Source organism: Perna viridis, chromosome 6 (genome assembly GCF_037379345.1).
Source record: "Perna viridis isolate PV_CMFRI_1.1 ecotype Kerala chromosome 6, ASM3737934v1, whole genome shotgun sequence".
Lineage (NCBI taxonomy): Eukaryota > Metazoa > Mollusca > Bivalvia > Mytilida > Mytilidae > Perna > Perna viridis.
This window is the reverse complement of record NC_142450.1, coordinates 29,726,281-29,743,238: the sequence shown is the minus strand read 5'-3', so window position 1 is coordinate 29,743,238 and position 16,958 is coordinate 29,726,281. Positions and strand designations below refer to the sequence as shown.

The following is a 16,958-nucleotide window of genomic DNA, read 5'->3' as shown; positions in this document are numbered from 1 at the left end:
CGACAAGACAAAGGCCGATAAACCCTAACGACTTTCCGCGCTATGAACGTTCGTGGTAAACGCCGTTTCACTTGATTTCGAGATAGCTCAGTTAGACTATCTCTTTAATTCATTATCTGTATGTGTGCCTGTGCATTTCCAAAGTTAGCGTATATATGTAGTTCATTAACTTCTATTTGATTTCCTATGTATTAAAGAGATCATGATAAAGATATTGACGACAAACACGTTACTTAAAATATATTGTGTGGTTTTCTGAAAATCTAATTAATATATTTTTAATAAAAACATATTATAAATAATAATTTAAACATTTCACAAAATATACTTAATATGTCGTAATGACGTCTTAACTTGAGACATGTCTGAAATAGATTCGAGACACAACGTAACATTGTCATAAGGTGATCCTAACTCCATCCTAAAGTTGGTCTTAGGACGTGACTCGGGACATATCTTAGGATAGCTTCGAGAACCCCACCCCTGAACTAAAAGTAAGAAGAGTGTGTTTACTTCGATATTGAAAATCTATTTAGTTGAAATAGTAATTTAAGAGTACAAATCGTTAGTTTCAGAAGAAATTTACATACGGTTAATACAGATACATGATGCATGTACTCAGGTGCATGTCACTTCACATCATTATGCAAGGACTTGTTTCACTTGCGTTTCATGCATTTGTGCATAATTACGAGAACACTTGGATTGTAATTCAAATTACTAATATTTTCCAGTGTCAAGTATGTGATTCAAAGATTCATATTCAATAATAAAAAAAACAAAATACAATAAAAATGGAAGATCAACTTAACCAATTTTAAAAATATTTTAGTTGCATTTTCTAAATGGTTTGGCTTTTTTTTCTCAAAAATCCTCGATTTTCACAGACTATACTAATGCTGTTGAAATCAAACTACAGGAACATAATGAAAGTGTTTATGTATGTGCGATCATTGAAGTTAAAAACGGAAAAGTAGCAAGGAAGCATGGATGGGTGGATGCTCCGAATTATCTGCGGAATGTCACAGAAAAATTCAATAGATACAAAACTTTATTATATTGTCTCAGCAAGCGCGGGTCAAGATATTTTGAAAATGGATTCAGCCTATTATTTGCTCAACTCTGTCAAAATTTTAAACGAAATTAACAAACATTTCATGACAAAAAGAGGAGAGTCAACATCCCCCTGGATCTGTCACTGCAAACCTAATAGTTCTTAAGAAGTGGCTCGTCGTTTTAATTTGTAAGGTGAATACATGAAATATGACTTTGTAGCTTGCATGGAACATTGTTCTTAAAGCTTTCTTATGCTCGTACATTTCGCGGTCATGACCTTTTTATACTGAAGAGTAAGTATAGTACGATGAATGAAGTCTAAAACTCGTTTGTATTTGGTTTTGCAGTGTCTTTCTTCAGCTTGTCAATGAAATTTTCAACTCTTGCTTCTATTACATCATTCTCTTCTTTCTGAAATGGCATACCAACACGCAATAAAATAAATACAATAAACACAAAATCCTCTGGTTTCACAATTCAAGTCTATACATACATGTATGTGATACATAAATTGTCTCCTGTAATACTAAGTTGATATTGAGGTATGAGATAGGGAACAAGTCATCCGACAAAAGCGTTCTAGAATGAATTCTAGAGGTAGTTTCAAATTAACCAGCTAACAGATATGACCACTAGATATTGCAAACATGACATGCAATTTTTTCATCGATTGTATGCAATGACTTTAAAACGAGGCTGCTTAAAGGTGTGTTTACATTTAATTGTTGGAGACCTTTCGGTAATCTCTGAAAGTAGTTACTATTTCTATTTTGTATTTAGAGTGAACGCTGGCGGATTAAGATTGAACCTGGCTGGTCCATTTATTGCGTTTCACCATATCCGTTTTTTCTACCATAGAAACTAATAATTCAAAATAAATACTATAATATACCTGAATTCTTTTCAAAATATTGGCACTGCTACAGCGACCTAATAATTTGACACTCTCTGTTGTACGAATAGGAATGGCAGAGGCAAGTCGTCGCAGTCTCAAATTCGTTATACTCCCATCTTGCTCGTTTGTTGGAGAATATGTTTCTTTCCCCGTTTTAGAAGCCTTCCGTTCAGGTTGGGTTGTCGTAGACTTCTTATCTTTCAGCAAAAGAAGTGGAGATGAGTATACCGATGGCTTGCGATTTGACTTCAGTGTTACAAGCGAATAATGTTTGCTCTGGAGAGAATTTGCGTGTGTGGAATATTTCCATGACGTGATTGGAACTGAAGTTCTTCTAATCAAGATTTGGGGTTGTCCGCTTGGTTCCTTGGTGGCATTTTCTTTAAATGTTGTGTGGCATTCGTTATTCCCTCTTGAGTTTACACGATTTAATGTGAGAATACCGTCGTTTTTCTTTTCAAAATTTGAAAAAGAATGACGTCTTGAATCTATTGACGATTTATCTATGTCAACACTCGGCTTTCGCTTTATGTTTCCTTGGGAAACAGCTTTTGTTGATAACTGAAAAGAGACCCTTGGTTTCGTATTGTCAGGTTTGGAATTGAAGAATTTCTTATGCCGTGCAATATCTGCTTCGTTTAGCTCAAGCTCTTTCTTTATTTTAGTTATCAATTTTTCGGAAATCTTCACCAAATTTTTACCGTCTTTTGTCTTTTCTCTGGGTGATGAACTGTTACTTTCGGATTGCAAGTTGTAGCCACTTGTGTAGATATTGTCAGACGCTTCAACATCGCTGTCCGAATCGTTGAAATATTGTCGATCTTCTGAATCTCTGAAGTCGGTCGCCATCGGCACACGGACGAGCTTCGGTGTGCCATCTGAATGGTATCGAAAACCGGTAGGAGGCAGTTTTATGTCGCTTACTTTTTGATCCTGTAGAGAAACTCTCCTGGTAAATGAATATCTAGATTCTAAATTGTGAATCAGTTGTCGCTGTTGTCTTCTATTTTCTTCCTTGACCTGAAACGATTTTTTGTCAATCTCGCTGTACGTATGTAATAGTTTTGATATTTCGATTGCGTTTTGAGGACATTCCACAAGCCTTGAGTTGTAGTAAATCGGTCCAAGTTTTTCTTTTGCTTCTAACAAACATTTTGATGGTGCGAACCGAGTTGATGATGCCCTTTTCAAGTTGTTCTCACTACTAGGCAAAACTATGCTCATATCTCATTGTAGAATCTCTGCAGTCGCCATTTCATTACAGACACTATGACGTCAGAGACGTAAATTTGCGCAAATAATACGCTCATTTATTAGAGCCAAGACGCTAGTTGAGTCTGAAAACATTTGTCATAATATGTAGCTAAACGTCGATGACAATATCATTTAAGGGACCTTCAGGGGAGGGGGGCAATAAATCCTCCGTTAATACATTTTAAGTTAGTTAGTTACTATTAGCTTGCGCTTTTTCATTAATTATATAAATCTTTTTCATAAATGCAGAGACACGAACATACGTTAGATGTATTTATAGGTATATATTGCAATTAATGATATGTCAGTGATTTTTTTTCGATTTCGGATGGTATTAATCCGTTAAAATTCCATTTGTGCAAAAATATTTCATTTTATAGAAAAATACAATGGCCTCACGAATGAACTAATGGACCTGACAACCCAGTTTCTAAACTGATTATGATACTTGGGTTACACAAAATACCGACCTATGATTTAATAAAAACTGTTTTATGGTACATATGAAAGTCAGAAACCAAAATGTATAAAAATTGGAAAATGCTTTTTTAAAATATTAACTTCAAACATGCAAACAATAAAAAAAGACTTTATTTTCATTAAGACATGATATACAGAGAAAAAACGGAATTTTTCGGTTCTGGAATTTCGGTTCGGGTTCGGGTTACACAAAATAGCATCACCCGAAATTCGGATCGGGATACACAAAATAGCGACACCAAACTTAACCCATCAATCTCAAGCAACGTCCCTTATTTTTAACGTGGACATGGTATTGGCATATGTAAAACACATCAAAAATGGCCAACAACGAAGTTATCTTAGTGGCTTAAAAAAGAAAAGAAGAAGATATATTGGACTGTCCACACCACCGCATCACGATTCAGTTGATAGGGACGAAATTTAATGGTACGACAATATCATAGTTTTGCACACGAGCCTCCTTAAGACCCAATCCAGATTTGACCCCCAAGTTTGTTTTTATTTTCATCGTAGGAACCGGCTTATTCGTCGAAATTTTAACCAGAATACTCCATAATGAGTGACATAAAGGCAGTCTGTGTCCTGAAAGGCGATGGTGCAGTCACGGGGACAGTTTTTCTCACCCAAAAGGTGAAGGAAAATCTCGGAAAATATTCCACTTATTTAACAGTTTAATTCACGTGTTGTTCGCAGGTTTATGAGTTGTTATCGTTCTTGAATTGTTTTCAAATTTGTCCTGTTTGTTTAAGTAGCAAATATTAGACAAGGGGTGATTCAAAAACCCACAAAATTCTAATATGGGGTTGGCATTGCCTAAATCAGCGAGGACCGTGAGCTTTAGTATTTACCATACTTGTACCATTTGTGCGAGACTCGTAAAAATAACAAAGGACATTACATAGAGGGAGAAGGGTCAACCCGGATGAAAATTTGTGCTTCACAAGTGCAATATTTTTATTTATATTTAAGCAGCAAGCAAAATCAATATTTCTATTTGAAAATCTTGTTTAATAAATTAATAACTTGAAGAAATTTTTTCCCAAAATTCCAACCCCATACCCCCTTTCCCCTCACTCTCAAAATGTTCATTAAGTTTATAGCACTTCCCAAATACTGTATATTTTGATCCCTTAAGGGCATCTCTTGCAAAATCCATTTCAGTTTTGGCCTGTCATATCAATCTCTGCCAGCACTCCACAGTATTGTAGAACTGCCTAATTTTGGTCTTGTAATCTGATGCTTTATAACATTTATCACTTTAAAAAATTGTCAAGCATCTGTAAATCTATATATCTAGAAATAGCTCCAGCTAAGGCCTTCAGGATGCAGCAAAAGTTTTCTGGAAAAAAATTACCCACAGCAAATAAGGTTACCATAGAAACCATGCAAAAATATGCAAAAATTTGCAAAAAAGTTCATAAAAGCAGGTTTAAAAATATCAAATTTCCCGCAAAATATATTAAATATTTATTTCATCCCCTGAAACCGTCCAAACTTTTTCCTTCGAAAACCCCATCTCATATGGGCATCGCTGGTTAGATTTTGAGCTATTTCACTTTGTAATCCACTTATTAAATTTAGCATGGTAAAAAATTGACTTACTTTCACTTTCACAATGAAGTCAAATTGTCATTGAAAAAAAGCCCCTTCAACATTGAAAATATATAAAACATTGCAAAATACTTTGAAAAGACCCCTTTTTCAGAAAATGTTTTATCAACAGTAGATTCTTCATTTTTAATCACTATAGCAACCACCGGTTTCCATTAATATCATTTTTCATCCCTAGCCAAAAGTGCTAAACTAAACTGTGGAGTGCTGGCTGTACAGATACCGGAAATATTACCGTTCTCCACGGATGGTGGGAATATTTTACACATATCATGTGACGTAAACAAAATGCAGACAACAGCTGCAAATTCCAAACAAGAAAATGATTGCCTTTCCTATCTTAGAAAATCTATGCTTTGATTTTGATAATTCAATTGGAGTTATATTTTTTTGTGAGGTGGGTTAGGTTCCTGACAACAGCACAGTGGAACAAATCTGGGTTTTTTCGCCATAATTCCGGTTCGCACCTGAGTGGTTTTGCCCGACTACCGGTTCGCCCTTGGTGGTTTCACCCTAAATCTTTTTCGGTCTGGGTGGTTTCACCCTGATTTTTGTATATCAAAATTAGATAGTGAAATAAACCAAGTCAAATGTAAAACTGCACAACCAATTAATATCTACCAAATAACGTCTTTTTTTTTTTTTTGTTTTTTGTTGTTGTTTTTTTTGTTCTTTTGCTGTTTTTTTATATATACTTGCTGTCTTCAGTTGGACTGGTACTTGGTAATTAATTGCATACAAATGACAAAACAAAAGCTTTGATTTATTTATTTATTAAGTATATTTATCAATATGTATTATACAACATAAATCAGGCAAATGCATCAGATAAGCATGATAAAACAGATTATAATCAAAATAAAGTTTTAATGAATAAAAATATCAGAAAAAAAATAACAATTGTCCTGTCATGTCAGCCAACATAAAATTCATAAAAAATGAAAACGAATATGCTGTTTACCAGCTGACACCACATGGAGGTGTGAGTAGGACCTTGGGAATAGAACCCTTTGTCAACCATTTTTTTTTAGCTATTTACATATTATATATACATAGTCAACCAGCACTGGAACTTAGCACTAGAACAACAAAGCACTGCAGTTAAATGTCACATAAGCACTACATAATCATAATATTAATGTTAGAGAATGTTCAGATCAACAAAACATTTTGTGAGTATTTTTGCATTATGATGACTCAACTTCGAGAACTTTTTCTCTAACCAAGTTTTAGTTATGGACAAAATAAGATGAAATTATATATTGGGCCATATAATAGCTCTGCAGGTCCACAACGTCGAGTTCTCGTTGGCATTCTGAAAACAAACGAAATACATATATCTAACATCTTAATAAAAATGGAAAGGGTATTAGATATTATTTAAAATCAAATAAAAATTTAAAATATATCTCTATTTTCCCTATTCTCTAATGATTCTGTAACAGCACTGTTTTATAACAGTACTTAAGTATAATGCAAATTTTCGTTGTAGTGCTGGTTTACAACATTTTTGTTAATTTGTTTATTTAGCAATTTACATACACGTGTGAATTGTGACTCATGCCTAGGTACACCTGATGTCCATTTACATATCAATTAACTTAATTATTTTATTTCCTATGTAATCTCGAACAGGTGCTTAGATCATACTGTTGTAGATATAACAACTGATGCTCATTTACAAATTAATTGAATTAATTTATAATTTAAATTTGTGTAATCTGGGGCACGTTTAAACGTCGCATGTGAAAATTCTTTTCTATATTAATTCAGTTCAATATTAGATTAAAATACCTAAACACCATAAGAATAACCATTACTTGATACAAGGAGTCTGCCACCGCGTTTGCTGCTCTTCTCTAGGGCTTTGTACACCACTTGCTCCTCTGGTAGTATGTCGTCTGGGAGATCAGGTTCTGCGTTAAGGGATCTGCAAGAAAATTAAAGCAATGTAAAATCAAAAATTAATAAAGATTTCACAAGATAAAAGAAATACAAGGACAAGTTAAAAATTTTAACTAATACTAAAACATTGAACATGTTGAAATATTTACAAATTTTTATACATGTATAAACTCACGTGTCCTGTGGTTCTTCTATGTCAACATCTGCTACTCTGTGGTTAACATCGAAGCTGGCATCTATAGGATGCATGGGCTCTGGTTCTGGCTGGGCAGGTTGTGGCTCTGGCCAGTTGTTTTCTTTACATGGTCTGCAGATGAAGTGTAACTCCAGCTGGTTGTTATGGGCCTGGTGGTACTGCCTGGATGAAATGCCTAAAAAAAGAAGAGACAATAAATATAAGACTGTTAATGTAACTTTGTTATAAGAATTTTACATAAATACTTGAAATTAGTGAATAAGTAAAAAAAATAAATGAAAAAAATATTAATGAAATTTTGTACTTATATATATATTAGAAATTCAAATAAAAACTTTAAATAAATGTAACTTTTTTATAAGAATTTTAAATAAATACTTTAACTAAATGATGAAAAGAAAATTGTTGAAAGACTATGAAAGAACTTTGATGTAGAAATTTTAGATTTTCTAAATTAGATAAAGCATTCCCTACCTGTATCACATGTACGATGCCGCCATCTGTTACATGCATCACAAGTGATGGCATGTTGATGAGGTCGGACTGTCTGGTTACAAGAAATACACAAGTCGTCTGCCATAAGGACATATCAAGATGCGAATTCAAGAATGAATGTGCCAGTTCGAACTTATGTCTTTTATACATTTTTGGCAGTTGTTTGAAGATCAAAAGGTTACAAGCTGAGTTAAAGCTGAAAATAACATCTATTGTCAATTACTCTTTGAAGAATATTTCTGTAATAACAATGTCTGTTATATTAATTTTCCTAACAATTGAAAAACCAATCAAAATTTCAATAAAATACCTAATTGCTCCTTATTTAGGATTAACTACTACTTTTCTGCAAACATGTTTTTTTAACGATTTCTTTTATTTTTCTTTAGAGTACTAATTAGTTTATCATGAATAACAATACCTTTTATTTATTAAAACATCAATTGTTTAATTGAATTTATAAGGGCGAAACCACTCACCAATCAGAGCGAAACAACTCGGGGTGAAACAACTCAGGGCGAAAATGTAACTAGGGCGAAACCACCCGATACCCAGTGGAACAGCGGAGATATACGTACGTGCACATCCACATGTTTCCCAAACTTTTTAAAAACATAACATTCACTTCTTTAAATAAGTAAAAAAAAAATAGAAAAAAACTTGAAAACTATCAGAAAAGATGAATTCATTTTTACTGAGACATAATCTTAATCTATATTTTTTCATTTGTTTGATTGAAGGAGTAATCAAGGGAACCAAGGTTGTAGTGGTAATCAAAAGAATGCAATCCAGGGACAAAGACCAGACATGGAAAACAGACATACACAACTATAAGAACTAAAATCATACATATAAAGTAACAAAAGCAAATGAGCAACTCGGACTGCACGAAAAACTGGGAGCATAGACCAGGTGTACCGGTAGGGTAAGCATCCTCTGCTTTTCTAGAAAAACCCGCCGAGTTGCTCATAAAAAGTCAAGTCCAGGGTAGACAAAGGAGGAAAGGAAAACTATGACCCGTTGAATAAATCAGTTTTCATGGTGCAGATGGGTACACCATAACGATTCACGAGTTCATGATGACGACCATAAAACTTCTGTAGTGATGACATCAATCTTGTAGCAACATAACCCTGTTCCAGAAGCCTATTTGTTAGAGTTCTAGCATGATACAAAAAGTCTGCGTAGTTTCGGCAAGCTCTGACATAACGTATAAGTTGTGATATGAACACTCCATGCGCAGGTGCTGAAGGGATGTTGTACTGATGAAAGGAAAGTTGATAATTTTGAATGAAAAGTCATCACGTTTGTCATAAAGTTTGGTCAGTAGTTTTCCTTTACCATCGATTTTTAAGTGTAGCTCAAGGTACGAGGCTGACTTCACAGTGTCTGTAGTATCATTTATCTCAAGTTCTTTTGGGTAGATGCGATGTATCAAATCCCCGAAATTAGGATTGTTTAAAGATATACGTCATCTATATAGCGGAAACTGAAATTAAAGGATTTAGCCAAACGATATTCTTTCTTTCGGATCAGATCAGCTATAAAGTCAGCCTCATAAGAGTGAAGGAATTTCCATTGGAACAAATGTGAAGGGAATGATGAATTTTCTCTGTAAGGACAGTCACTTTTTGTTACATCCAGGACATGACTTTTTTTCGTTAGTATATTGGGGAACCTTAAGGGAAATTTAGAAAGTACACATAATAACTGTAGAGCTCACACCACTTTGCAGCGCTCGCTATTATATTTTATTTAGATTCATTTATAGACCTCAAAACCAGTCATAGTTTTGTATCCAGTTTTTGCTCTTTTTCGGTATAAATTAGTCAAAATACTATCGTAGAAGTGATGTCTGTGCGGCCTATGTTTTCGCAAAACATCAGGTCTGGGAGATCCACTAATTGACATATACAAGGATAGACCAATTGACATTTAATTCACTATTTTTCAAAATTTAATCTTTGTTGGAGAATGGTGCATCACTTTCCAAAACAAAACCCAATATATGACCCTTACTGAGCCCAAAATGTATTTTCTTTTGTTGAAGCATGCAGCATTTCTTGAGCCTGCCTGTTTACAATATTTCTTTTGTTGTTTCAATTGTTCCATTGACCTTCAATAATCTGATTGGTGGTTTATACGGTATTGACTATCCTTGCAGATCTCACACGACCACCCCTTGCTGGGATTGTGTTAGTAGATATCTGTTAGTAGTTGGAGGTAGCGAAGCCCATCCTTCTAGATACCTGACTGAAGAACTGTCTGAGTATGTCCTACTAGCTACTGGGCTATTCTGTTGACGCCCCCGCCTACTCCCAGACCCCACATGGATCAGAGAGCGTTTCCCAACTCTGACTATTTGGGAGTACGTCAACATGTAGAGTGACCTTCAATAATGAAGATCAAGTATTTAAATTGGGTCAGTAGACCTGGCTCTTACCTGTTGAGTTATTTGACTGCACGCATAATTGATTTCCATTGACTGCTAGTTAGGGTCAATGTAATGGATGAAATAACAAAAGGTGAACATACAAATGCAATTTTTATTTAAATGCAGCATGATGGAATGTCATCACACTTCAGCATGGTTTCCTGAAAAGAATGCTCCTTTTTCAATTAAATATGTTTTTTGAGAAAATAAAGATTTATATGTCAATTGGTATGTCTTTGTATAAGTCAGTTGGTGGATTATGTGTCAGTTGAGATATGATATATTAATTAATGGTTCTCCCTGCCCTGTATAATGAAAGTAGAATTAGGCTCAATTCAAAGCAAATTTGTTGAAATGCTAAGGAAAAATCAATTGATGAAGATGTTTTCCTTTTAAATTTATGATATGAATTTCCTCTGACCCTGGAACCCTCCTCTTTTTTATTTGGATATTGATATATCGGGTTGGAGTCAAAAGGATGTGCTATAGAAATAGTTCGAGGTTCAGCGGTACCATGAAGTACCGCCCTTCAACTGCCTCTAACAAATTTCAAGTTTAAATCATGCATGCCACACCTACCTAGTTAGATTCTGTAATTATTTTCCTTTATGCTGATACAATGTACCATATTTGCTACAAAAAAATACATTTTTTATTGAAGTTTTGATCATTTTTCAAAAGAGACCCTGTTTTGTTGACATTTTGAGTTGTAATACACGTGAAGTGGTGTTAGACGAGACTGTGGAGCTTATTATTTTTATATTTTTGGAACAAAATGGTAGCAGTCATGTAATTTTTCACTGGAATTATGAAATTTTCTGTTAAGATTCTGGTTTTCAAAAATCATGTCTGCTCCGTTCTGAACAAAAGTAACAAGCTGCGTGAAGGAACTTCTCCCGTTTTGAATCAGCGTTATAACAGCTGTACTGCCTCCCAATAAAATTATATGTAGAATTACTCTTTGTACATTATGAAAACACTGTATAACAAGTTACACTCCATGTTAATGGTTTCTTGGTATAGTGTCATTATCATGGATTTGTGATTACATTACATGTTAATTATTTCTTGGTATAGTGTCATTATCATGGATTTGTGATTACACTACATGTTAATTATTTCTTGGTATAGTGTCATTATCATGGATTTGTGATTACACTACATGTTAATTATTTCTTGGTATAGTGTCATTATCATGGATTTGTGATTACACTACATGTTAATTGTTTCTTGGTATAGTGTCATTATCATGGATTTGTGATTAAAAGGAACAGTGAATTTAAAAAATGATTATAAAGTGTTTTCATACATTGTTAAGCCTTTTTTGTTGATGCCTAATGTGATCTAAGGCTTTCTATTTACCTCCATTCTAGTCTACAGGGTTTGACACTAACTTCATTTGTTTGTTGGTCAGTTCAGTAGTCTGCAGATGATAATGAAGGTTCTGGTCTTAGATCTTATGAGAAAAATGTGCAAAATTTAGATAGCCCATTGGACTACCATGAACATTTTTCAGGTAGTCCACCCAAAATTACGGTGGCAAAGGACTACCAGACTACATTTAGTGTCAATCCCTGGTCTATGGTCGTAATTCAAATCTACGATCATGAGCTCTATTGGGTTTTGGGACTAAAATTATGTGTATTTTCAGTAACTTATGAGCTCTATTGGGTTTTGGTCATGAAATTATGTGTATTTTTAGTAACATATGTTAAAAAATTATGGGTCTGTAGCTTGGCAAAAGTTTTTCATGTATTTATTTTCATATGTGATCTGGATAATGTCATATACTGGGTTCTAATATAGGATATAGAAGTTATGGGAGGTTTTGTATAATATTAAAGTGTATTTTTATTACAGAATGCTGAATCTCCAGTAACAGTCACAGGGGAGATAACTGGGTTAGCTCCTGGTGAGCATGGATTTCATGTCCATGAGTTTGGAGACAACACAAATGGTAATTATAGCTTTCTTCTTTAACCTTTCTTAATGATGGCTTATTTATTTTAATCTTTTTTTGTAGTGTTGTGCCAATAAAAATCTCAAATCGGTTTTTTGACCATCTAGAGGTGATTTATCAATTAAATTTTTCGTAATCGATTATAATCAGATGTTTATAGCTGTCATTGCTCATCCTTAAATCAACCTTTTCACACACAAAAATATATTTTCTTCAATAATCCCAACATGTATACAAACTTAGACCATAGTTTCATTCTCATAACATTACCTCTACAAACGTATAAGTACAAACGGTACATTTTGGAGAAACAATTTGCTTGATCTGTTCTATCAAAAGAACCTTCAGATATGTTTGATATACACAGTACACAATGAACTATATTAGTTAGTGAACCATGTTAAATGGACCCATTATAACCTACAATATATCCACAAAAGTGATATTAAAATTTAATAACATCCTAAGATCCTTAGAGTCAGAGGGTCAATATAATTCAAAGTTCCATACTGGGGAGAATTCAATGACAATAAGTCAAATGCCCATTGTAGGAAAATTAGTTGGCCATTACTTTAACTTTATGCAAAACTCGTCATTAGGACTCAAAATACCAAACATTTATTGTGTCTCAATATTTGTATTAATATAACTATCTGAATAAAGGCACAATTGAAAAATAATTTTTTATATGTTTGTTGGGGTTTAACGTCTGAGCAGCAATATCTCAGCTATATTCAGACGAGTTGATAATGAGTGAAAAATAATGAAATCATGCTTAGAACAAAAAAAAACACATGAATTTGACTATTTTGGATACATAGTTTATGGTCTATTGAAGACAAATTGACTTATATAAGAAGTTTTACAAGAATGGAGGATGCAGAAAAACGAGTTCACAGTTATAATAGAATGATAGAGGAAAAGTGACTTATCTCCTTTTGATGATGAACTTGTAATTCATGAAATGAATTACTGACACTTAAAAAATAATTTAATACCTTTTCTGCCATTCAGATAACATTTTGAAGAAGATTTCATGGAAAGACTTGTGCATTTTTTTTTTCCCAACATGATTCACCCACTGCCTGATTCTTATAAAAATAACATATAGCAAAGAGGGTGATAGAGCTGTTTGTTACCCTGATAAAGTCGTTGTCACCTAAGGTATAGCCAAGGATGACAATGTATTTAAGGGAGTATGAGTAACAAACTCTATCACCCTCTAAGCTACATGTTATTTACTTTATTGTACTGAATGTTCCATTGTCATTCTTTTTCAAAGCAAGTTCTAACAATCATGTTTGTATGATTGTCTTTTGTCTTTATTTTCTTCATTAAAATTGTTTTATTTCTTTCAAGTTTGCTTTCATTTGAAACTGTAAGCATAAACTGTAGATCACACGCCTTTTTGGGACCTTTATTCAATGTATCGGTGGCAGAACCTTTCCCTGCTCACAAACATAAATATCAATAAGATGTTTTGTTTTGTTTTTGTTTTTTCTGTTTTATTTTCTTGTATATAGTTATTTAATCCAACTGTTACCATAGATCTTTACAGAATTCACAACAAACACAAAAAAAAACAAGAATGCAGTGTATGGACAACAATGACATAAATTCTAATTTGAACACTTTCTTTTCCAGTTCCAACCTCAGTCACTTTTTAATTTGACAATACAGTTAAAAATATTTGGGTACAGAATCTGCAGATTTGTAGTAGATTTGGCATCATTAATAAAATAAAATAAACATGGATGTTGATTCATTCAAACACAAGAACTTGTACCTAATTTTACCGCAACTAGTTTAGCTTTTCACGAGAGATTAATAGACAAAAAATGTCACTCTCTGAGACATGTGGTAGAGTAGAATATTACCCTCGTACTGAACCAATCAAAATTCAGCGAAGTGATATGAAGTATATTAATACAGGATAGCACTTCAATATTGCAGTTCACATGACATTGTAGACATAGAGGTTTAATGTAGATTTTTGGTATATATATATATATCATTCCCTCCTGTGTTGGTAGGCGTAACATTTACAAATTTTCTTAAGTACAACCAAACAACTTCATTTGTAGGATGCACCAGTGCAGGTGCCCATTTTAACCCACATGGAAAGACTCACGGTGCCCCATCTGATGAGGAGAGACATGTTGGGGATTTGGGTAACGTTACAGCTGGAGCTGATGGAAAGGCTCAAATAAACATTAGTGACAAAATGTTATCCCTCACAGGTCCCTTGTCTGTCATTGGTAGGACTGTTGTTGTGAGTATTTGAAGATGTTGCAATTGTGAAGAAAATTTTGAGAAAGGGCCATTTTCAGATTTTTGAAAAATATTTGACAATTTGAAGGAGCCATTTGTTAACAAACCCTATAAATTTCTTTTATATGAAGGGGCCATTTTCCGTTAGATGGGGCAAATGATGTTGTTGAAGGTGAAGACAGTCTTTACACAGCTTGATGTTAAAAGCTGTCCTATTACCCAGGACATGTAAAATTAACTATGGGGGGCAAGTGTTAAATTACACTTGTCCAAAGGACGACAAATTTTTATGTACTCTTCAACATGCATTAACCTAAGGATAAACAATTTTTAGCTCACCGAGCCAAAGGCCATGTGAGCTACTGCCATCACTTGGCATCCATTGTCGTCATCGTTAACAATTTTTCAAAACTCTTCTCATTTGACACTGCTTGATCAATTGGAACCAAACTTGGTATAAATATTCCTTGGGGTATCCTGCATAGAACTGATGTGGGGATTTTTAATATGTCGAAGAACATAGCTCTGTTACTAAAAATTGAACATAGGGATCAGGCAGTACTTTTTCCCATATATCTCCAAAACCATTGGGTTTAGCTACATTTTGTTATGGGTAGAAGTGTTGAGCATGATGAGATCTATCTGGTCAAATTTCCGTTTTATTCTGTTAAGCCATGTTGGAGTTATTGCCCTTTGTCAACGTATTTTACTATTTTTAATGTTATTTCTTTCAAAAATCTTCTCTGACACTACTTGACCATTTGAAACCAAACTTGGTTTGATTGTTTCTAGGGATATCCTGCATAGAACTGATGCGGGGGATTTTTGATCTGTCAAAAAACATTGCTGCTATTACTAAAAATAGAACATTGGTGTCAAACAGTAGTTTTTTGCATATATCTCCAAAACCATTAAATAAAAAAAGCCAAATTTTTTCAATAGCTGAAATGATCCTTGTTATTTTTAGGACTACAAAAGTCTTCAGGGATAAAAGTTGTCAGACGACTCCTTGTATGTAATTGCTCTTGAAAGAGGAAAAATGACGTTTTTTTTTCTTTTTTTAACAGTTTTCAGCCAATGTCTTGGAAACTATGATAGATAGAAGGAAACTTTCAATTGTTGAAACGATCCTTGTGGAAAGTCCTACCAAAGTCTTCGTGATTCAAAATTGTTGGACAACTTCTTGTTAAATTTATTGCCCTTGAAAGGCAAAAACCAGGTGAGCGATTCAGGCTCCTGGGAGCCTCTTGTTTAAATTATAGGCAAGTTGAATTTCCACAAACTTGCAAGGTAAGACTAAGTTCACAATATGTCAATGAAAAACGTTTCCTTCTACTAACCAGAACTGTTATTTTCGGTCATTTCCATACCCTTTACCAAGTATCTAATACCCCTCATTAGTTTTATTAGTCTCTGGCACAGGGCTAGTGACTAATGGTGCAGACTGCTAGATGACTTAACATACTGCTGATCTGTTTTGCAGGTCCATGCTGATGTTGATGATTTGGGTAAAGGTGGACATGAGCTGAGTAAGACAACTGGAAATGCTGGAGGTCGTCTTGCTTGTGGAGTAATTGGAATATCAAAATAACTGTTAAAATACTGTCCCGGTCATGTGATTTACTCCAGGGTTATTGTAATTGTATCGTAATTCTAGAAATAATCATGTATCACAATCTGTGCCTACTAATGTTGTATATCTTCTTAGCAACTTAGATTGTTAATAACATTTAGCTGGAGCAATGCAATTTAGTAAATATTTCCCTCAAGTACTTAGTCACTATGGATCAACCAATACATTCCTTGACCAAGAAATCCATCCTAACATGGGTTATTTTTTTTCAAATAGTGCTTAATTATTGCTTGTCTATTCTCTATAGATATAAGTAATAATTTCTTTGAAAAGTGCTAATATACTTTCTCTTTCTTGTAAAGGGTTCTATATTTCATTTTTATCAAGTCATAAGGTCTCATCTGGCTTTTTTTATTTTGTATTTTGCAACTTTGGGACTGGTATTGATTGATGGTTTTACTGAGAGGTTTGTTTGTCAACTCTGTCCAGAGGGATCAGAATGGCATCAATATGGTGTGGATTGTGTGATTGTTACTACATGTATTCAGAAATGATACTAAATAAAAGATTATCATGGTTTAATATCAAAGTTGTTGTTTTTCTCATCATAACTGACCTAGGCCCTTTGAAATTTCTTTTATCTAGGTCCATGACTTTTAACCCTTTTCATTGACACTTTATTGAGACCTTATGGTTTTCGTCAAATGTACCATGAAAAGTCCATGAACTTGCACCAGTGAAAGTAAATTCATACTAAGTTAAATCTGTATTAACTTGAAAAATGATGAACTAATTAATCAGCTCAGAGTCAAAATAATGGGTCCG

General features: G+C 33.9%; 3 protein-coding genes across 5 annotated transcripts; 1 reads left to right on the top strand and 2 right to left on the bottom strand.

The window, feature by feature from the left end:
* Window positions 1-1,033: 1,033 nt before the first annotated feature.
* LOC148614472 (uncharacterized) lies at window positions 1,034-3,210 on the bottom strand. Its single transcript, XM_088588562.1, has 2 exons — window positions 1,949-3,210; window positions 1,034-1,467 (listed from the first exon to the last, which is right to left on the bottom strand). The coding sequence occupies exons 1-2, from the start codon at window positions 3,173-3,175 to the stop codon at window positions 1,375-1,377; spliced, it is 1,320 nt and encodes a 439-aa protein (XP_088444688.1). The 5' UTR covers window positions 3,176-3,210; the 3' UTR covers window positions 1,034-1,374.
* Window positions 3,211-4,095: 885 nt separating this feature from the next.
* On the top strand, window positions 4,096-16,722 carry LOC148614470 (superoxide dismutase [Cu-Zn]-like). Of its 3 annotated transcripts, none has more exons than XM_088588560.1 (4): window positions 4,096-4,114; window positions 12,190-12,286; window positions 14,374-14,561; window positions 16,044-16,329. In XM_088588560.1, exons 1-4 carry the CDS (start codon window positions 4,112-4,114, stop codon window positions 16,149-16,151), a joined length of 396 nt encoding a protein of 131 aa, XP_088444686.1. In that variant the 5' UTR covers window positions 4,096-4,111; the 3' UTR covers window positions 16,152-16,329. The 3 variants fall into 3 exon arrangements, with proteins under 3 accessions (XP_088444686.1, XP_088444684.1, XP_088444685.1); XM_088588558.1 differs by lacking the exon at window positions 4,096-4,114 and adding an exon at window positions 4,135-4,318 and having other exon boundaries at window positions 16,044-16,722; XM_088588559.1 differs by lacking the exon at window positions 4,096-4,114 and adding an exon at window positions 4,471-4,518.
* LOC148614471 (uncharacterized) lies at window positions 7,094-8,015 on the bottom strand. The gene is made up of 3 exons (XM_088588561.1): window positions 7,875-8,015; window positions 7,380-7,575; window positions 7,094-7,229 (listed from the first exon to the last, which is right to left on the bottom strand). The coding sequence occupies exons 1-3, from the start codon at window positions 7,978-7,980 to the stop codon at window positions 7,094-7,096; spliced, it is 438 nt and encodes a 145-aa protein (XP_088444687.1). The 5' UTR covers window positions 7,981-8,015.
* Window positions 16,723-16,958: the final 236 nt, after the last annotated feature.